The sequence below is a fragment of the Harpegnathos saltator genome, unplaced genomic scaffold (genome assembly GCF_003227715.2).
Source record: "Harpegnathos saltator strain DR-91 unplaced genomic scaffold, Hsal_v8.6 scaffold599, whole genome shotgun sequence".
NCBI classification, from domain to species: domain Eukaryota; kingdom Metazoa; phylum Arthropoda; class Insecta; order Hymenoptera; family Formicidae; genus Harpegnathos; species Harpegnathos saltator.
The window spans coordinates 1,292,557-1,319,050 of record NW_020230425.1 but is presented as its reverse complement, the minus strand read 5'-3'; the positions used below and the strand labels follow the sequence as shown (position 1 = coordinate 1,319,050).

The window sequence follows — 26,494 nt, the reverse complement described above, 5'->3', positions numbered from 1 at the left end:
AATATTTTCAGAATATTTTACAGATCTATTCGATTGACTGAATGTATCATTTTATGGATATATCTTTTCAACATATTGAGTATTTTGGAGGACTGGTGAATGTGTATTTTTTTCTTACTTCGTCATCAGTGACCGCAGCGAGGTCAGGAAAATTGTATTGTTTATTTCTAACATTTTTATCAACAATTGAATGTCGATTATTTTATCTAAAATATTTCATTTTTCTTCTAAAAGCTGGAATTTTTAATTTTTCGTGTTTTGCTTTTGTAATAAGTATAATCTCAGTGTTAATTATCTAACTTTAAAAAGAATCTTGTCGTATAGCTTTCAAGTGACTGTGACAAGTGCTACACTGCATGTCAATAATGGGTATACACATACATGACATTACACGCAGTTCAAAAAATAATAAACAAACTTCAAACACAAAAATATTTTTTTTTAGTTAGTAGTTTAAGGATCCTCTTAAATCTAAAAAAAAAAGTTCATTCTGATATCAGCAATAGTTTTCTCAAAAATAATTTGTAAAACTATCTTATTGTTAGATGAGATACACTGGGTTCCCTCTTAATATAAATTATAGATATCATATATAGACCAAATGAGAATTACTTTCTCGGGCGTGGATTTTTCTCTTTGTTCAACTAATGCGCGTTCTTCTTCTTTCTCCCAAGATTCAAGTTCAGCATTCATTTCTTCTTGCTCCCTAATTGTCGCAGTCGTCTCGTCGTCTCGGTCTAAACTAGATACACTTTGCGACAGAGATTTGGTGCCATCCGCAGTCGAATCCTTCAACTCGTGGGGTATTTTAGTTTCTTTGAGATCTCTACTGTCGGATAACGATAATATCGGTTCAATCTCACTTTTGTCGTAACCTTTACATACAACCAAAGTAATCGTATTTCCCGAGCACCGAAGGATGTTTACAGCTTCTTGATGAGTTGCACCTAGTAACGATGTGCCATTGACCTCTAGCAGTCTCATACCAACCTGTTAAAAAAATATGTTGATATTTAAACATGAATATATCGAAACAAGATAGTAAACAATATGCAAATATTACAAATGCACTTACTTTTAACCGTCCGTCTCTCTTAGCTGCACCACCGGAATTAATTTTCGATATAAAAACGCCCTCGTCGGTATGATCGAGTGGATTACCCTTTTGTCCCCTTAGCCCTCCTTTAATATGCATACCAAGTTTTTCGCCTATTTCCCTTATTATTACCAATTCCTAAAACAAAGTAAATCAGTTCTCTTGATAAAAGATTATTAATCCTTTATATCTTAAACTTTTGTATAAAATCAAAAAAAGAAAGAATATTACAAATTACAAATATTACTTTGCATCTTTTCCTTGTAAAGATCTTTTCCTTGTAAAACTATATATATTTTGTATTATAAAATGGTTTATTTACACTTAAGGACAACTGATATTTATTTATGTACTTTTAACCATGTTCAAATTTACAGGTGAGATAAGAGAAAAATTTAATGCTATAAATCAAGGGAGTTAGATAAAATTATGTTTTAGACATCACCACTGAAAAGATTACAAGAATAAACAAAGTCCAATTAAATTTTTATAGAGAATGAAACCGTCTCACTTTTACTTGATTTAATATAGTACTAATACTAAGTATAATGCCATGATACAAAGCACAAGAAGCTCTAGAAAACGAAATCTAATAAATTAAAATGACAAAATATCAGCATAAGCAAAAGCGAATCATTCGTAATCTAATAGTGAAGTTCGCAGCCGTGGTGTGGGAACAAGCATAAATGAGAACATAAAATTACGGGTCAGATGCATCGAGTACTTACTGTCACAGGGATGTACTCTATTTCGACCAGCTTGTGGGGCAAATTATAAAAAAGAACCGCATTAGGTAAGGAAATAATCACACGTAAAAGCACCGAGTGCCATTATATTTGCAACTAACAAGCATTCCTTTAAAGAAAACAAATGTTAACGAAATATGAAGAAAGAAATGCTTTTAAAAAATATTTCACTTGTTAAGTAGAGTGCCTAGAGTTCTAAGCATAAAACAGTTATATAGCAATCTTTTTCTAAGAAACGGTTTCTTAAGTGTGCATATATTTATAACACAATAGTGATCTAAAAGTTGTAGAAAATCATTTTACTAACCGTATATTGCAATCTGAGTAAAAAGTTAAGAAATAATAATAATGCTATACACAGATAGTCAACCCTGAAGTGTGATAACCGAAAAACTTGAAAAATAATTGTATTACAAGTATCAAAAAGTTGTTCATAAGAGTTTCATATATTCAAGAGGTCTTTCTAACAAAACTTCTCTCTCGTTCCCCCTTGAATAAAAGTAGGAGATAATTTCGTAATTTCAGTGAATCCTTCTACAATGTTACGTATTTGGATCTTACGGGTTTCTACGGAAAAAAAGCAAGCAAATTTTATCTGGAACATTTCTTTGGAAAATGCTTCTGTATTAAAAGTTATAAATATCTAAACTTTATAGGACAGTGCATTCAAATTAATGTAATAAAACCATCAATTCAATAAAAGACTTCATACTTTTTCTACTTTTCTGCTTTTGTATTTTGTTAAATATAAACTAAAGAGACAATCAATCACATTTCAATCACTTACGAGGAAAGAAGATTTAAAACAAAGAATATATGAAGATTACGCTAGAACATGACTCCCAGGAATATTGTTTAGAGTTAGAAAAAATTTTGTAGAAAGAATTAACAAATATTTAAATGTGAATGCTCAACAGCTCGCTCAACCAAAAAAAAAACAAACTATAAAATCTCTTAATAAATTTATGATATTATCACATTAGTTTGAATATATATACTCTATTATAAAGTTTAAATGTTTGATATAAAGAAAGATTTTTCAAAGAAATGTTCAAAGATAAAATTTTTTTTTCGTAGGATCCAAATATGTATTATAACATTTTATAGGAGATTCTCTTTGAAATTACGGTTACTTTACATCCTTTCAAAGGGGAAGCAGAGCGAATTTTTATTATACATAGAAAAATCCCTCGAATACAGGAAACTTTCTCATGAACAACTTTTTATTATGACAAATATTTTTAGAATTTTTAGATTGTCATTTTATATGGATCACCCTTATATATGTATATATACAGGGTATCTCATAACTCAGTACAAGGAATTCGTATTAACATAGAGCAAATTAAGGCAAACATAAAAATCCCATATTATTTTGCAATATTTGCAATAGTTATCTAGTTATTAATTATAGAAATTTGACGAATGAGCACGCGCTGAGATGATCTTGTAAGAATCGTTTGAGTCTAACACGGCCCGGTTAATCTGGCAACTGTTGTCGGTATGCGATGAGACAGCAGCGACGAGATAAGATACGAATAGCGGCAAGTTATTCTTCCTCCTGCCGCGCGCTAGCAACATTTAATTGATCGACTGGACCATTCTATTGTTGGAGTAGCTATAATGTTCCTCCAATCATTCATTTCGGCACACGCTCATACATCAAATTTCTATAATTAATAACTTGATAGTTATTATGAATATTGCGAAACAGTATGGGATTTTTATGTCTGTCTTGATTCGCTCTATATCTCCACAAATTCCTCGTACTGAGTTATAAGACATTCTGTGTGCGCATGTGCGTGTATATGCCCGTCATGTGCATGTGTGCGTGCGTGCGTGCGTGCGTGCGTGCGTGTGCGTGTATGTACATCCACATATTTACATACAGAGTATTTCAAATCACTCATCCATCTCTTTTAAAATGATCGGAAATGGTTTTTAGTAAAAATCCCAACAATTTCATGACTAAATGGGGTACACCCAATAGAACTATTTTCAATTTCTGACCGGAAATTAGGTATGAAGACCGGAAGTTAAGTTTTTAAAATAAAACATAGCACTTTAATTGAATATTCCGGGGGAAAAAGAAAAAAACTAACGTGTGCGAATCCCAACAAGTGAATAATACAATCCAATAAATTATCCACCTCAATCATCGGATCTCACCGTCCTTAATTATTACTTGTAAGGAAAGATAAACAATTTGATATATCGACTACGTCCGACTACAAAGTACAATATAATTTATAGAATAAATAAAATAATTTGAACTTTAGATACTGATAAAATTTTTCAAATAACTAATTTCTTCTGAAGCAAAGTAAATACTTGCATCGCACAGAGTGGTACTTTGAACACTTAGCTGAATAAACTCACCCAGAAACACAGTAAAAGTTTATTTTTTCACTACAAATTCAATATCATTTCAAGATCACCAGAGATATTTGTCTGTGACAAAAATTTATTATTTTTCTTGTATGTAATCCGAATATGCAATAAAAAATGCTACGTTCCATTTAAAAAACTCAACTTTTGGTCTGTATAGTCAACTCCCGGTCAATACTAAAAGTTTAAAATATCTCCATTGGGCAGAGCAGCGTACTTATGAAAATTTTTCGGAGTTTTGCTAAAAAACCACTTCTCTTTATTTTAAAAGGGACGAACGGGTAGTCTCGAACATACATTCTCTCTCTGTGTATATGTGTTTGTATGTATAATGTATAATCACAGATCGTTGTATAGTGTGAAAATAAAATCAGTTCCAAATGATGAAAAGAATATGCATACTTGTATAAAACTTCGTAATATATCTTTATATTTAATATATTGTAAACTTATAGTTCTATATATATATATATATATATATATATATATATATATATATATATATATATTACTAACTTAAATAGCTGTTTGAGAGAGTTACTATGCTCAATGAGATTACCCAGCACTCAATGAAATTAATATTCACCTGATAACACTCTGGAAGTGGATCATGTTGAATAGTAAGCACAATTTGATCCCCTGGTCTTAAAAGCTCCATTACTGCTTCTTGATGAGTAGCTTTTGTCACATCAGTCCCATTTACCTTCAGTATCCTATCACCCATTCTTAATTTACCAGACTTGGCCGCTATGCCACCAGGAACAACCTAATATATTTATAATAAAAATAAATATACCATAGACGTATGTAAGTATATTAGAATAAAAAATATATGTAAATAAATGAATAGAATTTTAAATTAAAGAAAAATGATAAAACTTACATGAGATATAAAAATTCCAGGTTCCTTTGCACCGAACGGAGTACACGAATGATCTGTCCCTCCTATGATACTGAAGCCCAAAGAGCCTTCTTTTACAAGGACAACATCCTGAATACAATAATGATAATAAATGATAATAAATACAATAACTTGATTATACATTTAAATATACATTTAAATAAAGTTTCCAATTTTACAAGGTGCTAAAAGTACTAATGGAATAATAAGAGTTTAGAAGGATTTTCTTAAGAGGTAAAAATAGCACAAGACAGCGCATATATCAACGTAAATTTTACTACTATGACGAGCTTTTTTACATATTTCTTTTTATTAGGAATAATATAGGACAACAAACAAATCTACACTACTTACCTATTTCCATGCCAGAAGATAAGCAACATGTTTATAATAGTCCATCTCGACAGTTATATTTACTTTAATTAAAGTCATTGTTAATATATATGGGATGTTCCGCGTCAACCGGATCCTCGGCGCCCTCAAAAATTGACGCATCGGTTTGGGACATGTGAGGGCTTGAATTGTTTATCTACTCGAATACTTTCAGAAGCAACATGGCCTTTCCGGAAATTCAATGTGATGGTTTCCAGATGGCACTAAATATACTGAAAGACGCACGAGAACCGTAATATATTTTCAATCAATTATATTTTCAAGCCACCACTTTGAATTTCCGGAAAGGCCATGTTACTTTTGAAAGTATTCGAGTAGACAAACAATTCAAGCTCTCACACGTCCCAATCCGATGCGTCAATTTTTGAGGGCGCCGGTGATCCGGTTGACGCGGAACATCCCATATATATACATATGTATATATATATACTTTGAGATTAGTTTATTGAACATTTTTTAGGTCAATTTACGAAAAATATGTAAAACCCAAGAGAAATACAGCCGAGTACAAATATTCACGTATACATAATAATTATAATATAAATATTTAAACATGCAGAATAACTATAATAAGTTATTTAAATAATTTATAATATTTTAAATAGTTTATAATCTTTATTTTGAGAACATACGATTTCTTTGTACTCGTATTTTAGATTATAACTTTGCGCGAATATCTGCTTAAGTGTTTTTTAATTATGTATCTAATTATATACAAGAAAATGTTATATTTGAATTAAACAAGATTAGATTTAAACAACAGGAAAGGATGATGATATACAAAAACAATGAAGATGTAAAATAATTTCTTGTTATTTTATACGTTTGAACTAAACAAATATAAAATGTTAAAAAAGATTCGAAAATATAAAAGCATATACGTTTCAATGGATCTTAAGAAATAATCTTTATAATTTGAAATATACATATATTTTTTTGTAAATTTAATTGTAATCAGAAAACGCACGCGCGATTGCTTTAAAATTAGAATTATCATCATAGCATGGAAATAAGCTAGAAGTGAAAAGTTAAATAAAATATTATTTGATGAATTTAAATGAGGAGAGATTAATATACATTCTTTTATTATTTTTCTCTTATTTATAAAAGTGCATATGGGTAGTAAGTACGTGTAAAATAGCTATTTTCTTATTCGCATATCCAGATATGCACCCGTGTATTTTTTAGTCGCATATGTAAAAAATAAAATGAAGTACAATGAAAGTTTTATGAACTTGTTTTCTTAGAACAAAAAAGCTTAAGAAATGAATTAATGTAACAAGTGCGTATGTCATACAAACTTAAGTCAGCGTAAAAATTAATGAAAATGAGAAAAATGATGAAACGTAATGAAAGTAAAGCTTCTTACAGGATTATAGGATTACAGGATACAGAAGAGCATTAAGTCGATAAATGTGCAATACATATATTTGATGTGTCTAACTACCAGGCACATACCTCAATAATAAGCGGTTGTATCAACTGGTTGTCGGTCACTCGAGTTACGACGGTCTCGGTGAGCGTGCTCTTTGTGATGATTTCAGTAACTTTACCGAGTGCGGTAGGAGCTGGAGGAAAGCTAACATCTCCAGGCAAATTATCGGGCTGTTTTATCGTCACTGTCACAATTGGGCCTTGATGGGAGTCTGGTGAAGGCGAGGATGTTGGTGGTCGGAGGAAATGAGCGGGGATCATAGCCTGAAATTCCTCGTTGGTGATTGGCTTCGGTACCTGTATATCTTCCTGCGGAGACGCTGGTCTCTGCGAGGGCTTTACGCTGGGAGTTGTTCCTGCAGAACTGGCATTATTCGTAGATGCGAACGTCGGCTGCAAAACACTATGTCGCGGAGCAGGTTGCGGATATGCTTGATTAATTGTTGAACTAGGGGACACTGGCGAAACATTCTTCAACGCGTTGCCCGATTCAGTTATGCCATTCATCTTAAGCGCGTCATTGATGACATCGGATTTCACAGGAAAGGTCGCTGGTAGTGGCGGTGGTGGTGGTGGTGTCTTAGACGTAGGACTGGGCGATAGAGCTTTATCAGCGTCAATGGAGCGACGATATCCGCCGTATCCAGGTCTGTTCGCCATGTAACTGTTAGCATTATACAGTCCTGTGTATGGTTTGGGCGCACCTATAACACGTGGTGATTTTTCGGAAGGAGTTACGATAGTAGAAGGATTCGCTTGAGAAAGTGGTATTTCTCGTTCGACTACCAATCGAACAAATCTTTCCAAGCCGGTAAGTAAAGCCACCGCTTGCTCATGTTTCGCTCCTTTCATCTCTACTCCGTTAATCTGCAATTTATGGTTATTTAACATATGCGATAGATATTATAAATAGTGTAGATTTCGGTAAATATAAAAATTCAATTTTATCATCTAATATAAATTTAATAAATTCGGCGGGAATATACTTACAGATATCACTTTATCTCCAACCAACAGCTTGCCATCTTTTTGGGCAACTCCGCCATCTGTTATTCTCGAAATGGTTATTACCTAAAAATTCATCGAATGCATAAATATAAATATATTAACGATAATTACATAAAAAAAAGTATTAAGAAGTAATAAGTTCATATTACGAAAAAGAATACTTACATCGCTATTATTTTTAGATGTACCTTCACCACCAGAAATACTAAATCCGAGCCCATTTTGATCACGTATTAATGTTGTATGAACAAGAACCGGCACCAAAGGGTCACTATTCGATTTTATAGTTGTTATAGGTTCAGGAATCTTTCTAGTCTGTGAGATACAGCACATTAAAAAATCAAGTCAATATCGTATTTCGTTAAAAAGATTACTGAAAGTATCAGACACGAACGTGTTACCTTCGGAGTATCATGGGATGTGGACGTATCACCATTTTCCAAAGTATGCGATAATGCTGTGGACGAAACATATGATGTTGCACTTGGTGCTCTACTTGTACTCAAACTAGAACATACGGAATCTTTTCTCGTCGTCTGAAAATAACGAAAGTCAATCTTGTTCGTTTAAAATAAGGATAACGACTTTTGGTCTAAATGTAATATCATCATGAAGTAATAGAGAAAACAACAGAGGTATAAAAAAAAATTAATTATACATACTTCCTCATATGGTGGAACTATCCTTGTGATTTCCCTTATAATAACTAATACAAGGACACGTCCACACGCTTTTAGCACTTCTACGGCATCGTAATGATCTACATTTACTACCGATACTCCATTTACAGATATTACTTTATCTCCTATCCTTAAACCAGCCAGATCTGCAGGTCCACCTAAAAATATATATAAAAATTACTAGTACGTGAACGTGTGATAAATTAACAGAAACATTTATACAACAAACAATAATGCATTCTAGATAACAAAAATAAACTAGTAAAATACAGATAATAAGAAGCGTTAGTATTATACAATATGAAATTGTCACATCGATACGTTTTTCATTAAGTTAATAACTTAAAAATAAATATTTACCTTCAGTAACTTTTGAAATAAAAATTCCCTCATCTTCACCTTTAAAAGGTGTCGATCCTTTACCACCGGCAATTGACAGGCCTAAACCACCTGTTGTTCTTTCTATATGAATTTCATATTGTTCTTCACGTATCTCCAATGTTGGTTCAATGTCAGATGTTGCATCTAAAATAATAAATCTCTAATTAACAACTTTGTGCAAGCACGTTAATACATTTTAATCAAATGTTGGTGAATGTATAATATTAGTGTTAAACATTCCAGTACCGACATTTCTTTGTTTTGTTTCTAACATAACATTTATATCTTTTAGGCATTATGTCAAACAATATTCTCGTTTTGATTCGCCTACGCCAAAAATATCACACATCACATATAAACGAGCACTGTATCACGATGTTACAACTTCCATACTAAACGTATATTATCGAAAGTTACACTGATAACTGGATTAAAGATAAGATAGTGGATGAGTAAGACTCTTATCATGTCTCTTCCCCCAAATAATAAATTTAAGCGCCGTAAATAGCCTTTAAAATTAATGATAAGAAATTCCTCACTACCGAAGAAAAACTTTTATCGTTATTACAAGATAATAATCATATACTATAATCACGATAAAAATTAAATAAACAAATATCAATTAATATGAAAATACAAACTATTTGTGGAAAGATATAAACAATTAAACTTTAACGCAACTATATAATTACTATTCAACTTTATTCACGTATTCACCTTGACTATGTGAATCAAATGTTTCAGGAGATTCTATTTTTGTAGATGCAGGTGCAGAAGATTCAGCGTCAACCCTTTTCAATGCCTATAAATACAAAATGTTGATATCAATGCCAGCTAAATGTTAATAACCAACATAAATATGATTTAAATATGCTTTACAGTTAATTACTCTAATCGTGCTTTCCAGTGTGTTAATAAGTTATTAACATAGTGAACATGTGGATGTAATTTGATATTTGAAAAAAATTCATTCAATTATCGATATATTCCATGTATCATTTATACAAAGTTGTATAGATATTCATACGATACACACATTATCTCAATATACATTGCATCATGCATGTCTTACCGTTAAAACTAAGGTTATATAATAATTAAGTATATATATATATATATATAAAATTAAAAATCATATAAGCAACCTTAGTTATAACGATAAAGTATTTGGATTTCGATATTATAACTTTCTGAGGTACAATTGCACGCTTTCAATATTACAGAAAAATTATATTTTAGGAAATTGTTTCAATAATCAATTTTCGGGATACTGTCTTTTTCATATTTCAAAAAGATTATGCATGTTCACCATATTTTTTTATAATTATATTTCATATTTTATTTATCTAAAAGCAACCTGTGCGATAATGGCTGCAACTTTCTCTTTGTCAATTGGTTGAATGCGCTTATTTTTTAAATGATGCGGAGTGTCTCTACGTTGTAATTTATTGGGCTTATTAGAATCAGAACCATCTTCATAATTTGGGTCTTCTATAATATTGAACTCAACATGTTTCTGCACATCTTCGCTTTCATATTCCTCTTCATCCTCTTCCTTTGATTCTGAGACAGAATTTTCAGTTTCCACATTCTACGGAAATGATTGTCTTGCATTAATAAGATCGGATATAACAGTATGAATTATAAGCGTTTGTAGATATGCTTCAGTCGATGAATATTTGAATTATTAAAATGGAACATCAAAACTCGACATATCGAATAAAAAATAATTGCTCTTATAACTATTATACTGAAGAGACTATTTTATAAATTACTTACTGCGTTAAATTCTACACACTGAACAGAATTCTCTGTTTCTTTATTAAACTGAGCACCCATGTTATCTGATTCAGATATGGCTACATTATGGTCATTTTGTATAGTACTACATTCCACAAGCTGTTCTTGCTCAGAAGCAGCCTGTGGCATGTCTGCAGAATTAATCGGTGTCTCTGATTCGGTTTTATCTAATCCAAATGTTTGAGAAACATCCTGTAAAAGTTTTATATTTATTAATTTGCACAGTAATGCAACATACTAATAAGTACATAGTAAAAGACTAACATACTGTATGCTATATAAAGTTGTAAAAACAATTAAAATGTTATCTTGATAATGTTGAAAAGTTACCTGTTCATCTGTGGATGCCGATCGACTTTCACTTCTTCCTTTGCTGAATAATTTATGTGCCTTAGCTTTCAGTTCTTTTGGATGTGGCGTATTCTGACGTACGAATGGTGTCTAAAAGAAATGAAAGAATTAAAAAGCTGTCACAGATTATAAAATTACTCATAAGAGTAAGAATTAAATAAATATACCTCTTTATCGGCTTCTGGTGGTTCATCAGTAAATTTCACTGAATGCGTCCTTGATGCTTCTCTTTCTTGCCAACCTTCGTCATCGCTCAACTCACGTGTTTCACCATGAACATTTCTCATACCAGTCAATATTCCCACTCTACCTGAATCTGAAAGGCAAAATAAACAGAGTTATGTGTTAACTATTTGTTCTGTTTCATTTTAATATACAATTATATTGTAATAAAACTAAAATACGATTAATTGTACATATATATACAATAAACGATATATATTATATAGGAAATATACGAAATACACGAAAAATAAATATATAATAAATACGATGAATTTGTTCACTACTAACCATCAGGATGGAATTCTAATTGTGGCAGGAGAAAACAGGTTAGTACTTCTTGCCCTGTTTCCTCATCTACGTCCGTTTGGAACGTTAGCATCGGTTGCGCCTGGTTTTCACTTAACCATACTGCCTTTAAACTCAAGTTGATTAAAGAATATGGTAAATACTGTAACCTGCAGAATAAAATTGTGTAAAATTACTCATTTAAAATAAAAGATAAGACAATATATTTGATCACAAAATGTTAAAACCTTGCTCTTTCGCTTAAAAGAATTTTACTTTATTAATTATAATAACGTAGTAAACAATCGCAATAAAAGTTATATACCTATTTCCAGATACATCTAAAACGTGAAGTGCACTGCATTGTCCCACTTCGGTTGGAAGATATTGTAATTTATTGTCTCTTAAAGATAGTACACCTAGTTTCTTTAAATTTCCTAGAAAATAGAAAAAATATTAAGATTACAATTACATTGAATTATTTCCTTATAGATGATGATTTGCACATTTTTAAGATATAATATTGCATGGACAATTGTCGTTCGCATTGAAACATCTTACCAATTTCTATTGGTAGAGATTGTACACTATTTCTATCAACATTCAAATTATTTAAATTGTGGAGTTTGCCTATAGACACCGGTAACTCTAAGAGAAAATTCTCTGTAAGAATCAGCTCTTGTAAATTCTCGCACCTAAAAGATGTATATAAAATATGTGAATGTACAGGAAATTTTTTATTTTAAATGAGTATTTATCTAATAATTCGTATCCAATTTCAACAAGATAAGGATTTTCATATTCATTCACCTTCCTATATTCGGGTTTAAAGTAGAAAGTCTATTTTGGTCTACTTTAAGAATAGTTAATTTCTTGAGTTCGCCGAGTCCATCAGGTAATTTTTCGATAACATTCTGCGATAAATGCAAATCTGTCAATGACTCGAGTCCGCCAATTTCATTGGGGAGATCTTCCAAACGATTTTCAGAAACATCTAAGCATGCCAGCGTCTTGAGTTCGCCTATTTCAGGGGGCAAGTGTTGCAATTGATTGTGATCGAGCCACAACTCTTGCAGCGCTGGTAACTTTCCTACATGTGCAGGCTGCAGAAAAGAAATATAATAAAAAAAAAAGCATTCTTTCAATTTCAATTTTAACCAAGATTATAGTTTCATTACTTAACGTAAAAACCATAACACAATGTTAAATACATCCGAAGAGGCAATTAAAAATGCAGACAACAATATAAAATTTATAAAGCGTTTAACGTTCATAAAAATAATATCTATAATCACAGCGTAAAGATATTGTAAATAAAACCATCTTTTATATATTACTTTTTCTCTAAGAATTATTATTAATATGTTATCAATGATAAAAATTCGAGGTGAAAAGAATTTTTATCGTAAAAGTACGATTGCACTTACCAATTCCTCAATTTCATTATCACCGAGATCCAGCCGTTCGAGTTTGAAGAGCTGAGAGAGTGATTCAGGCAAGGATCTGAGTAAATTCTCTCTTAATTCCAATGACTGCAGTGCTTCCAAGCTAAGTATCGAAGAAAAATGCATTTGGAATCATATATAAAACAATGAAATAAGAATAGTGTGCAAAATGAAATAATATAAATAAAATAATATAAGTAAAATAGTGTGCACAATGAAGAAGTATTTTCAAATATATTTTCCTTTTACCTTCCAAAATCAGGTGGCAAGTTCGTAAGGGACATATCATTAAGTCCGAGCACAGTTAAGTTTCTTAATTGTACAAATCCTGCTGGAAGTCTGAAACAACAAGATTAAAGTTTGTCTCACATTGAATTGCGTCGGAGTGATAAAAATATTTCATCGACAGTATCGAAAAGAAAAAAAAAATCGCAATGTATACAACGCGAACCAATACTTTGCTTGAAAATAGAAGAGATAAAAATGATTAAGTAACCTTGGAATAGGATTGCTACTGAAGTCCGCCACTTGTAGCGCTCGTAGGTTTTTGATGTTCTCAGGAATGTCTGGTATATCTGTAAAGATAAGCATTGATCGATAGTCTAGCAAACGCATCAACGATATCACTTCCAATACTGGTTAAGCGAAACACATTAAAAAAGAAAAAAAACCTAAGCGTTACATATTCTGATCATTCATCATGGATGAAAACAGAGTTGGAAAAGTTACTTTGTAAAAGTAACTTTTCCAACTCTAATTATAGTTACAGTTTTTTCATTGAAAAAGTAACTAGTTACAATTACAAGTTATTGACTTTAAAAATAACATGTTACAGTTATAGTTATTTAGAAAATAACGAGTCTACTTTTCAATTACTTTTTTACAATAATAGTGCTATTATTTTAAATTTCATAACTGTGTAAATTCCTTCAATTTTATATAAAAATAGTTTATTGTTGATTATTATATATTCCTCATATTGTATATAATTTTTACAAATTAGATTCATTAATTTAAATAAGCAATTTATATTTATTCTTTAAGACTATTAATAACAACTGGGCAGGGAAATGTCCAATTATTCTCGTTTCCAAGTTTTTGCTGCGACTCAAATATTTCTGCATATGTTGGCCATGGCATTTTACAATCCTTCTCCGAAGATCGAGATATTTTATCCATTGCTTAAATTTTTTATATAACTGAAATTACTTTACGCAAGTTATGTTAACAAATAAGAATTGGCGACGCACGACGGAAATGTCCAATAGGTGTATAATTTTTTTTTGAAAGAAATAGGTTGCGGTTGGAGAAGAGATCATCAGCGCTATTGCGTCATTTTATCCTTGTTTTACATCTAACGAACGATAAAGATAGATGACGCAATAGCATGTTTTTCAAATGCAGCTAGAATAACTGTATGTTTATTGGATATCAAGCATCGCACGTCGCGTTATCGTGCTGGGTCCGCCAGAAACTGAAGTTTAAAATATATAAAGTAACTATTAAAGTAATTATTAAATTAATTACTAGTTATTAAACAAAGTTTAACTAAGTTAAGTTATAGTTACCAGAAAAAAAAACTATAACTGTAACTTCGTTACAAGTAACGAGTTACTTCCCAACCCTGGATGAAAGACTGTTCGAAATTTACGGAATTAATTTTTACGGAATACATGGCTACAAAGAACAGAACATTGGCCCTCAACTGCTTCGACGTAGCTTCCGAGTTTCGGGAACAATTTCTCCACGTTCTTCATATTTCAATCACACTTTGTATATTCTGTTATTAAAAAAAAAAACAGAGGCTATACAACCTGTTGCGTTTCGCTTTATGAACGTTCAAATAGAGAGAGAGGCTCCGTCATATATACGAGTTACACGCACCGTGACAGTGACAAGAGGAAATTATGTACAACAAACCGTGATTCCGCCAGAAAAAGTACACCACGACAGATTTCCTCGACCTTTGATTTTTTTTTATCACGCCGCATTAATTATTATAAAATAATATTTTAGTTAGAGACCAAGAGTTCGGAATCGAGAATATTTCATTTCGTTGAAGACTAAAAAGCGAAATTAAATTACAAGAAATCAAAATTACGAAAAATTCTGCTAATTTTAATGGAACAACTTGAAACAAAGAATGATCATGAGAAATTTGCTGTATAATGATACCTTTAGATAAAACTAACTTGCCAAAATAAACACTATTCAGATAGTTGGTCATAAAAAGGAACACTTAATAAAGTATCTCCGATATTTCAACTCTTAAATTCTTTTTAACGTTTTGGAACAGATCCAGACGGACAAAGTGAAAAAGAAATTGCGCCGTATGTGGGTTTGCGGTGAACTTTTGTGGAACATTTAGCCGTGAGGGTCGGAGAGACAGAGAGAAGGAGTAAAGGGTCGATTGCATAGCAAAGAATATACGGGTGAATGAAGATCCGGCGGTTCACAAACAACTGCAGGTGCATATAACATCCTTTTTCCATCCGAATACCATCAATTTTCAGAAGCCATCGCAGCATCATCCACTAGACGACGGTAACCCCTTTTGATGCAACCGCAATAAACATTATAAATAGCACGAAACATTCACCCTCGGCCTTTATAATTTACCTTAGAAAGGAGATGGCGGGAAATCACTGCTTTGTCGCGTACTTGCACGGCGTAAGTTGAGAGAATCGGCTTAAAAGAAAACAACAAGAAGAAAAGAAGGAAAAAAGAGACAGATCTTGCCGTTTTCTATTTAAATTATTAAAGAATAACAATAAAATCCGTAATTTTAAAACATATTTACAAGTTGTACTTTATCAACTCAGTTCAGACAACTTGACAATTTAACGAATGACTTCATTTGCTAAACAATATCGCGAGAAATACGTGTTCACGACGTTCCTTGAAAAACAGCTTGCAAAACAGCTTACTCGGAATGTCCACTGCGAATGTCAAATGCGAACAACCTTGAACTTTTCAATGGGAAATTACGCCTGATTAGTTCGAGCAAAAATGACGTAATTTCCGCGAGAGAACTCTAAATAAAGGTAAACAAATTGTGATGAAACAAAAAGAGCGACGAGAGGTGAGAAGAGAGAGATACGGAGGTGGATTAGAAGACGAGTATAACTCAAGCATGCGACAAGTTTCTGTACACATACACACACACACACACACACACACACACACACACACACACACACACACACACACACACACACATACACATACACACACACACGTACGACTATCTCAATCGAATGACAATTTCTTATCAATCTGAAATCTATCGTGATCGTGCGAGTAACCCGCCTATTTTTTCAAGTGTCCGGGAACGAGCGATTTGCTGCGTTCTCTTTGTTCTCTGTTGTGTATCGCATCGCTATTATTCTCGTTTTTATGGCGAGAGCGAATTCCGCGATGAGTCAGTGTACAGATATTGTTTTGTAAACGAGACCCAAATACGTAACATATCCGAACGCATAATTGATCGTAAATACCTGCGTACCGATAGCGTGTTATGATCCGCGTGACGTGACGCCAACGAGCGATACGACCACATTGGATTACCAAGCAAGTGCATGTTGTGAGAGGAATTCAGCACCGCGATGATGTATCGATTTTCGGAGTTATGACAACTTTGAAGTATTACAAGAAACATTCTGAGTGCTCATCTGCGACTATACAACATGTCATATAGGGTGTCCCATTTTAAATGAGCCAGACAAAAATCTCAAAAAATACGAAAGATACTAAGAAACAGATTTCAGACAAAAGTTGTATAATTTCAAAGAGGACATATAACAACTATATAATTTTGTTTACAGATGGCGCCACTGTTGAGATATTCACCGATCATTACTTTTCTTAAATGGAAACTCCAATTTTTTATTACATCATACCTTTTTTACCAATTAATTTTAACTTAACTTTCGTCTGAAACATTTTTTTATTTGCTTAATATTTTTTGAGATATTTACGGAAAACCTGATAACTTTTTTCAATATTTAACTTATGATATCCCGTTAACTATTTGTTGAAAGAAAAAGTAGTACTAGACTTTTTTATTCTATTTAGCTTCAAGAATATATTGTTATAATAGCGCCCTGGTTTTTGTTAATTTGATGATTTTGAAATTTCCGAAGATCGATAGGATTTTTCAATCCATGTTTATTAGGACTTTTTTCCTCCACTTTGTGAATAATAAAAAAAGTTAAAAAAAGCGTTAAAAAAATTTAGATTAAGAAATTCCTCTTAAAATTTCTTTTTTTGAACACCCTTATTATGTGTGTATGCGAACGCGTGCTTTGATATTTATTTATTATTATATTAACTTTTAATAAGGAGGTTGCCTCTAAAGATCCTAGAGAATAACTTTTTGGTGCATTGTTGTAGTGCATTGTGATTATAACATCTATCTCATGATTTTTGTATGAGATCGGCGTCGGTTTGGAATTAATCACGTAAATAGGCTTACAAAACTTTCACTCAAATAAATATGAAAAATTCAAAGCTCGTTTAGGGTCTCAAGCAATTGAATAATTCCCAAAAAACGATGTAGTCTTATGAGGATCTCAAATTGATAAACAACATTGATTGAATTGCGTACTTGAATGGTTAAGATATAATTTATTCAACACTTCGAGACATATTCCCGGTTATTAATATCAATATAATTTATGGAAATTTTTTACGATTTTTAATCTTATATATCATATATAAAATTAAAAATTACACAAGTTATAATGCTAAGGTATGCATAATGCATTGCAATGCACATCTTAATATTAAATCTTGCAGTCGTTAGAAAATACGCAAGTGTCTCTAAATAATTTAAAAATCCATTGGGTATTTGCCATTGTAAACCCATAGCGAGCGGACGACAGTTACATTTCCTTTAATTTGCTACAACTCGGAAAAGTCTGTATGATATTCTCTTCTTTACTTTTCTAACTCTACACTCATCTCCTGAAGCATTAATGTACATTTAGAAATGACCCTGTATTACAATCATGCATAACGATAATTTAATATATCCAATTTGGTTAATTATTTTCGTTGTAATAAAAGACATCAATAGAATTGATAAGAAACGGAGGCTCGACAGTATAAATCGCAGCTTCGAATCCCAAGGATCTCGTATACGTATAAATCGTACGGTTTGTGAAGAAAGATTATGTGCAGCGATATTGTGATAGCAATATTAAAGCAAGAGTGAATGGCGTACTCATCGCGTAACATCACGTTACTCTCACGTTTCGTTACGTTTTTATCTCTTGCAATGGAAAATGAAAACACCGCCGCTCGGTGTTACATCGAGCATACTCGCAATAACGTAACGACACGTAACGACTGCATGATCGACCGTGTCGCTGTCAATAAGCTGGTTTTCTCGGCCAACCAATCATCGACGGAACTAATCTAATATGAAAATCTTTATTTAGAATCCGTCGTGGTTCATCCGTAACGTATTCGCTGTATGTGAACATACCGTGTAGACATTCTAAATCCTCTTTTAACTTTGTACAGTCACAGACTGTTACATGCAAACAGCTGCAAAACAAAAAGACACGATCGACCGAAGTAAATTTCGAGAATGCAGTTAATCACGTTCCCTGAAAAAAAGAAAAGTATCCACCGCGATTAAGAACTACAATTTCAAATACAATGATCAGATCTGACCCTTCTCTATCCCTCTATTATCGCAACTCGTGAATATTCGCACTTCTATCACACCTACAATATGTATGCATAAATTGACATTTCTGTATGCTCGGCGTGGCCCAAAAACTTTCACTCGCCAAGTTTCAGATACAATGAGCGCTGGGAAGTTTCCAATTCCAAGAGTCGCTCGCTCTCGAACTCTTCCCAACAAATAAAGCGCATTGCAACAGGTAGGATGGTAAAAGAAAAAACGATACGCCGTGGAAATATTTATGATCGACGCCAGTGACAGGCGGGGCGGCTCGGAACAGCTCGGCTCGCTCCGTCTCGGCTCGGCGCGGCGCGGCAGCCGCAACACGATGACGCGCTATGGTGGAAGCAACTAGCAGGAAGCAAAAGAAGATGCACCGTTATGCGAGATCTCATCGACGCTCGCCAGCAGTCGCCGTGTCGAATTTTAAATGACGCGAGATTTCTCTCTGAAGAATAAATTCGCGTCCTTTTATGATAATAACCAAGTCAATCCGACTACGCAGCGACGATTATGCGTTTTCAATTTGACTTTCTTCTTTAGTTATCAGAGGCGATCTTTTTACACGCGCTCTACTACGTGAGCGTCGCTTCAGCAGATCGTCAATGCGCTCACGATGCGTATTAGAATAAATAATGAAACATCGAACAGAAAAACGTAACACGATAATGAACGATGAGAACAGTAGCGGGGCATGAGAACGTTTGCAAGTCCGTCCCGGTAGGATTAATTACGATTAATTGCTCGAATTCCTAAGCAACGTTTATGTATCAATCTGCATGGTCATCAAGGCAAGTTGTAAGCAAAACGGTAGAAGGTATATGGTAGAAGATATATGGTAGAAGGTATATGGTAGAAGGTATATGGTAGAAAGTATATGGTAGAAGGTATATGGTAGAAGGTATATGGTAGAAGGTATATGGTAGAAGGTATATGGTAGAAGGTATATGGTAGAATGTGTATGATAGAATGAGAATACTTAATTGCACGAAACTGAAAACAATATAGGTTTATTTCTTACCATTCCTGGATACGTCCAATTCCACAAGATTCTCAAAGTTCTGAATGTCTGGTGGCAAACGATTTATCTCATTGTCACTGAGGCCAAGCTTTCGTAATCTCTGAAGTCTAAAGAAATTCTGAAACAAAAATAAGAACGTGCTACTGACAAAGACTCATAGGAGATTCATAATATATATTGTTAAGTATTGTATTTATTGTATGTATGTATTGTTAACAAAACTAAAATGATATACACATATATACACACACGTGTATATGTTATATATAGGTACATATGTATATACATGTGTACAGATATATGCTTCATAAATGAAGTGTGTATTAAAAAGAGATAAATTTTGTTCAAGTTATATTCATATGTATGCCTCATATATATAATCATGATATGATTATATTCTAGATACAATAGTATATAAGAATGAAAGAGAAAGGAAGAGAGATAGGGATAGATGGATAGATGAATAGATAGATGGATGAATGGATGGATGGATGGATGGATGGATGGATGAATAGTTGGATGGATGGATGGATGGATGGATGGATGGATGGATGGATGAATGAATGGATGGATGGATGGATGGATGGATGGATGGATGGATGGATGGATGGATGGATGGATGGATGGATGGATGAATGAATGGATGGATGGATGGATAGATGGATGAACAGACAAACAGATGGATGGATGAATAGATGGACAGTTGAATGAATGACTGGATAAATTGATGAATGGGTAAATGGATGAATGGATGGATAAATAGACAGATAGAGAGATGACAGATTGATAAATGATAGACTGATAGATAAATAAATAGGTAGAAATGATAGATTGATAGGTAAATAAATAATAAGTAGAAAGATGATAGATTAATAGATGGAATGAAAGAGAGGAAGGGAGAGAAAAAGAGCGAGAGAGTGAGAGAGCAAGAAAGAGAGAGATAAAGAGAGAAAGAAAGAGAAGCAGAGACAGAAAGAGCACAAAAGTAAGGAATGCAGCAAGGAATAAAAAGTCACTATTATAAATAAAAACAATATTCCGCTTACTTTTGGCAAATCACGGATATGATTCGCGTCCAGCAGAAGCTCCTCCAGACTCCGAGAGTATCGTAAAATATCGTCGGGGACGCACGGCAGAGAGCAGTGACGCTTGTCAACGTATTCCACCTGCCTATTACATCCCTTAAAAATCGGAATGCAGCGAAACATGGTACACTATTCACTGTCGATCACGTCAAAGCAGCACCGAACATAATTATCTCGCAGATCAAGCGAATACACGCGCTGCTATTTGCACATACTTTCAGCCGAGATGAAGGAACGCACGCTTTCACGCCCTAGTCGCCTTCAAACGCGTTCTCAGCCTATGCTTCAAGATCTGACGTCATCACGTTGACGAACCACCGATCACGTTGCTCGCGTTGCTCTAAAGCTACGCGAATAAACGACGAGCAAGAACAACCGTACGAACCTACGCATCGCTCCGATCGCGTCACGACCTTACCGAATGCGTAGACCTTGGCTCGTTCTCATCGAAGAAACGAACACGCTAAAGCCTTGTGTCCATGCTAGATCTCGGTTAGATTTCTTGGATATAGTTGTCGCACCGAGTTCTCGTATCTCGGATGTATCTCAAACAAAGGTTGCGTTCCGCAATTCACTGCCAGTACTAAAAATCTATAGTTCACGTCACGTTATAAATAAATATATTATAAAGCCTGTTCGTTTTGTCTGCACTGCTGAACTGGTGCATTAAGTTAAAGTGAGATAAACGTAGGTTTTCTCTCTTCAACTTATTGCACCAGTTCAGTAGTACAGATAAAACGAACAGGCCTATAGAATTTCAATACTGGCAGTGAATTTCGGAACGCAGCCTGAAATTCTTAAGGCTGTTGAAAGCTTAAATCCAGAAAACATATTGTAAGTGAATATATGATAACAACAAACTTATACGGTCCGTTCTTTGTAGCTGCATTGCTGAACTGGTGCAATAAGCTAGAGAAAACCTATATTTGTCTCACTTTAACTTAGTGTACCAGTTCAATAGTGCAGCTACAAAAAACAACCAATACTCTCTGCAAAGTTCTAAAAATAAAATGTAAACATTTTTATTCATTTATAAATATTATTAATATAGTTGTGCTCCTTGCGTCTGGCACCAGACTCTGCAAAAGCAGACTATGCAAAAGTATCAAAAATGCAATATGAAAAAATTTTGATAACCGAAAATACAAAATATTTTTAATATCATGCATTTAGATAACTCAAAAAATTTCAAATTTGACTATTTTAGCACATTTTTGGATAATACAGCTAAAATTTAATAAAGGAATTTGATATATAAATTATAACTAGTACAGAAAAATAGGATACGATTGGATACGATGCATTTTTCTTTCGAGACGTAGATAGTAATTTTCACTAGAATTGTGTACGGTCGCGGACATAAAGGTCACTTTTTTTTAATGACTTTCGGGACGTATTCCGACTCGAGAAAGATGAGAGCTGCTGCTCCGCCTACGGAGCACGCCTGCGCAGTAACTCACAACGAAAGGCGAGAAATGAAATATACGTGGTATGACATAAGTATGTCAACAATCATTGCGTTTAGCGGAGAAAACCGCTCAATGAGCGATTTCCCTACTTGGCATATTTTGTAGTTTCTCGACAGTCACGATTGACTTCGTCCGCAGATTCCTCTTACCAATAGCGTCGAAATGAATCCGAATCCTGTACCTTCTACTCCTTTATTAACTGGTCAAGAACCGATAGTCACGCTTCTTCCATATGTAGCAGGAAGGATTCCGGCATCAAGAGCAACAACAAGCGAAGTAGTATACAACAGCAGGTACCGAAAATTGTATATATATTTGGTACAGCTTCAACTGCAGAGTGAATTACTTGCCACAGAACGTGTTTCATTTGCATTATTATACAATCCTGTTGCAGTTATTCCTAATAAACGGCATGGCCCAAGGCGATCTTTTAGGACACAGGGTCAGTGGCTATTATACTTCTAGTTGGACGTTAAATTCTACTCACGAGCCTTCGTCGTCGATACCTCATTACCCGTTTCCACCGATAGTGACGGATACATTCGGCGCATGCTTTCATAAACTGCGAAAGCGATCCAATGTCCAGTTGATTAGGTAAGCGAATCGCTGGCAGAAATGTTGCACAAATGATAGCAAAATCCATTAAGCCGGTCTTTCGTTTCTCTAAAGATGTGTCCAAGCAACGTGAGCTCTCAACGTTCGTACTTCGTTCAGCCACCGCTGTCCAACGTTACTCTCTTTTCCAAGAACAAGGAGATGGAGAAGGAGTACTGAGAGAATGTGCACAAAGCTAGCGAAGGTATTGACGGCAATCCGCCTACCCTGGCTACTTCGAGGTTCAACATGTATTTTAATATTCTGATATCTGCTCTGATCTACACGGTCATCAACGATCTTTCTTTTCATATTACATAAAAATATAAGGAAAAAAACCCTCTCGAGAGAGAAAGAGCTTCATAATTTGTATCCATTCTATTATGTCTATATGAGAAGATATATTGATACATGGAAATATTCTTACATTTTGTAATCACATGCGCACATGGCAAAATATGTTTTTGAGAAGAACAAAGGAAAATATAATGAAGATATGAAAAGAAGAGCAGAAACAAAGAGATGCCTGAAAAATGAGAAAATTGTTAACAAATAGCGTGAACAATATCATTAAAATGTAAGATGGTAGTAAACGTTACTTTATTTAGTTTGGTATCTGTATTTGCATCATAAATTTCATCCTCTCCATCTTTTTCCTCTTCCATGTCCATGTCTGTATGTCCCAAAAATTCAAAATTCGCTATAACAGCTACTTCTGTATCTAATATCATTGCTTCTGCTATAGAAGATGGCTGTTGCTGAAACAATAAATCATATATAAATGTATAACAGAATCGTAACTATCGTAATGCAGCTTAATTCTCTTAATTAAGTTCGTATTGTTTTAAAAAAATAAACATGTTTATTTATCTCTACCTTTTTCAGATGTCCCCCGGAGTATAAGACTTACATCGGATGATTCTTGTCTGTTCTGTGTTCCCTCATTTCCATTTAATGCTGGAGTATTCATTTCATTTGAGTCTATATTATTATAATATGTCCCACCGTGTATATTTCATTTCTCGCTTTTCGTTGTGAATCACTGCGCAGGCGTGCTCGCAGGCAGAGCAGTGACTCTCATTCTTCTCGAGATGCGTTCCGAAAGTTGCAAACAAACGGACACAAACCTTTATGTCCGCGAGTGTACGTTTCACGTCCAATTTATGTCCGCATGTCCGATTTATGTCCGTGGACATAAATTGGATGTAACAAGGATATCCTTATTGAACATCGGACCTGTGGAACGTCCAATATATGTCCCTCGAACGTCCTATATCCGAAGTTGTGACAAACGTACGTCCTATGGACGTCTTTTGTAAAAAAAATGGACATATAACGGACGTCCGATGGACATCCATGTGCTATCTGGGTTGTAACTAGTAGTTGCCATCTTTCGCAACTCTGCAACTGAGTGTTTGCAACTAAAGCCAGCGGCACACGGTGCTTGTTTTCGTGCTGGATTGCTTGCTAAATGAAAATACTGCGTTCTGATTGGTACATTTCCGAAGATGAATGGAAATGCACTAATCAGAACGCAGTATTTTCATCCAGCAAGCAATCCAGCACGAAAACGAGCACCGTGTGCCGCTGGCTTTATTCTGGGCCGGGCTTTATTGCTTACAATCTTATTCTTGCGGCTATTGTAGATGGGCTTTAAACGTCCTGTCACCGTAATGGCCAGTCCAGAATAGGTTGTAAGCACCCAATTGTGAGTTGCGAAGAATGGTAACTACTAGTTAAGCCAGCGGCACACGGTGCTTTCGTTGTTTTCGTGCTGGATTGCTTGCTGGATGAAAATACTGCGTTCTGATTGGTGCATTTCCATCCATCTTCGGAAATGTACCAATCACAACGCAATATTTTCATCCAGCAAGCAATCCAGCACGAAAACAAGCACCGTGTGCCGCTGGCTTTACAAAGTGTTAAGCGGTTGGCTTTATTTTCGGTCATAAGACTGGTTGCTAAAAGAGAATTGCCCAACTTTTAACTTCTTGGCAACGGCAACCGGCAACTGTCTGTTACAACCAGCGTTACCAGTTATGGCATATTCGTACTACATGTGGCACAATTAAAGGTTAGTGGCACACAGGCACAATTTAGTGATTTGGTGGTACATTATGCATTTCTTGTGGCACAAAAAAAAAAGTGATACAATTTCATTTTTAAGTGAAAGTTTTAAATCTTTGGCTTCTATGACAAACGTATCGCATTCTACAAGCAAGAGTATGTAGATTTAATATAACCAATAAAGTGGCACTTACATTATCTGGAGTGCGTTCGGAACTTGCACATTACGGATAAAGTAACTAGCATCGGATTAACCAATAATAATAAAAAGAGCAAATATCTTTTTATCATGATTGATTAATTCAATTACTCTACATTCAGGGCCGTATTCATAGTCGGATCTTATATTTACAAGTGTCTTGAGTTCACGTTTAGATATTCTGTAGCCAATGAAATGATTTATACAGCATCTGAAGATAAACTTAAGACGATCTTAAATATAAGACCGGACTATGAATACGGCCCTCAGAGTAAAGTTTCCGAACCTCTAAAGATAGTACAAGAAGTGTTAGTTTTTATGCAAATTTAAAATACAAATATAAGATTAGACAATAAAAACTACTTATAGATTCCTCAGTTCTTATAAAATCTTCAAAATATATTAATTTAGCTCGAATGGCACAAAACGCACTAATGTGGCACACTTTTTGGCACAATCGAACACGGTTTTGCTGGCAACACTGGTTACAACCGAAAATAGTACTTTGTAACTAGTAGTTGCCATCCTTCGCAACTCGCAACTGGGTATTTGTAACTTATTCTGGACCGGGCTTTAATGCTTGGAATAGCGTACAATTTCGTACAGACAGAAATTTCGGACGTGACAGTCGGCTAGTCATTTTGACCGCCTTGCGTTCACGCAAGTGGACGAATTAGTAGAGATTATGGCAAAATATCTTATACAAATCATTATATCCGGTACGCAGGTCGTGGGCAAGGCATTCGCACGTGCTCTGCGTCAGGAGATTGCAGCGAGTCAAGAAGCGGCGCGAAGAGCCGGTGGTGGCACAAGAGGTGCGAAGCATGTCGCCGCAAACACTAGGACTGGCATTTCTCTGGAAGAAGCACTTCGTATTCTTAATGCAGAACGTACTGACCAGACAGAGCTGATCGAGCAGAACTACAAATACCTCATGGAAGCTAATGACAGGTCGAAAGGCGGTTCATTCTACTTGCAGTCCAAGGTAGTACGTGCTAAAGAGCGTATTGACGAGGAGATGAAAAATCAGGGAATATCTTCAACATCATCGTCGTCGTCGGCGAATAGTCAGGAAGTTTCCAAGCAGCTATAAGACTTGTCTTCTAGTTTAAATTTACTTAATTTTTTTTAGAGATCTGTACATAATGCATATAGCATAATTAATAAAAAGTAACAAACATTCTGACATAAATTAGAAGTTTGTTAATACAGTTAACAGAGTTTTTTATTAAAT

General features: G+C 34.3%; 3 protein-coding genes and 1 long non-coding RNA gene across 15 annotated transcripts in view; 2 read left to right on the top strand and 2 right to left on the bottom strand.

Annotated features, from left to right (window-relative positions):
- The window catches only part of scrib (scribble planar cell polarity protein), a 43,353-nt gene extending 21,838 nt beyond the window's left edge, over positions 1-21,515 (bottom strand). For 7 of the 11 annotated variants that reach the window (XR_002162821.2, XM_019842059.2, XM_019842062.2 and 4 more), the window contains exons 1-25: positions 20,893-21,514; positions 19,847-19,964; positions 13,630-13,708; positions 13,383-13,472; positions 13,116-13,236; positions 12,499-12,791; positions 12,250-12,383; positions 12,014-12,125; positions 11,692-11,858; positions 11,346-11,494; positions 11,158-11,268; positions 10,807-11,019; positions 10,385-10,618; positions 9,745-9,829; positions 9,007-9,171; positions 8,629-8,804; positions 8,368-8,502; positions 8,132-8,281; positions 7,949-8,029; positions 6,983-7,825; positions 5,114-5,221; positions 4,817-4,996; positions 1,825-1,854; positions 1,076-1,234; positions 613-990 (exon numbers count right to left, since the gene is read on the bottom strand). Coding sequence is in view for 9 of the 11 variants with exons in the window: in XM_019842059.2 (XP_019697618.1) it covers positions 613-990; positions 1,076-1,234; positions 1,825-1,854; positions 4,817-4,996; positions 5,114-5,221; positions 6,983-7,825; positions 7,949-8,029; positions 8,132-8,281; positions 8,368-8,502; positions 8,629-8,804; positions 9,007-9,171; positions 9,745-9,829; positions 10,385-10,618; positions 10,807-11,019; positions 11,158-11,268; positions 11,346-11,494; positions 11,692-11,858; positions 12,014-12,125; positions 12,250-12,383; positions 12,499-12,791; positions 13,116-13,236; positions 13,383-13,472; positions 13,630-13,708; positions 19,847-19,964; positions 20,893-21,054 (4,473 nt within the window). In the remaining 2 variants the exon portion in view is untranslated. Of the gene's footprint in view, positions 1-612; positions 991-1,075; positions 1,235-1,824; positions 1,855-4,816; positions 4,997-5,113; positions 5,222-6,982; positions 7,826-7,948; positions 8,030-8,131; positions 8,282-8,367; positions 8,503-8,628; positions 8,805-9,006; positions 9,172-9,744; positions 9,830-10,384; positions 10,619-10,806; positions 11,020-11,157; positions 11,269-11,345; positions 11,495-11,691; positions 11,859-12,013; positions 12,126-12,249; positions 12,384-12,498; positions 12,792-13,115; positions 13,237-13,382; positions 13,473-13,629; positions 13,709-19,846; positions 19,965-20,892 lie in introns of all 11 variants that reach the window. The other 4 variants (XR_003113767.1, XM_019842063.2, XM_019842064.2 and 1 more) reach the window with 4 other exon arrangements.
- Positions 21,516-22,422: 907 nt separating this feature from the next.
- LOC105184575 (uncharacterized) lies at positions 22,423-23,609 on the top strand. Its single transcript, XR_003113771.1, has 3 exons — positions 22,423-22,693; positions 22,795-22,994; positions 23,070-23,609. It is a non-coding gene; the product is annotated as an uncharacterized LOC105184575 (long non-coding RNA).
- LOC105184574 (uncharacterized) lies at positions 23,382-24,020 on the bottom strand. Of its 2 annotated transcripts, none has more exons than XR_003113770.1 (3): positions 23,871-24,020; positions 23,594-23,752; positions 23,382-23,520 (listed from the first exon to the last, which is right to left on the bottom strand). XR_003113770.1 is itself a non-coding variant. In XM_019842058.2 (3 exons), the coding sequence occupies exons 1-3, from the start codon at positions 23,962-23,964 to the stop codon at positions 23,431-23,433; spliced, it is 309 nt and encodes a 102-aa protein (XP_019697617.1). In that variant the 5' UTR covers positions 23,965-24,012; the 3' UTR covers positions 23,382-23,430. The 2 variants fall into 2 exon arrangements, 1 of the variants encoding a protein (XP_019697617.1); XM_019842058.2 differs by having other exon boundaries at positions 23,905-24,012.
- Positions 24,021-25,843: 1,823 nt separating this feature from the next.
- blp (mitochondrial import inner membrane translocase subunit Tim16) lies at positions 25,844-26,476 on the top strand. The gene has a single exon (XM_011143447.3). It carries the CDS (start codon positions 25,946-25,948, stop codon positions 26,351-26,353), a length of 408 nt encoding a protein of 135 aa, XP_011141749.1. The 5' UTR covers positions 25,844-25,945; the 3' UTR covers positions 26,354-26,476.
- Positions 26,477-26,494: the final 18 nt, after the last annotated feature.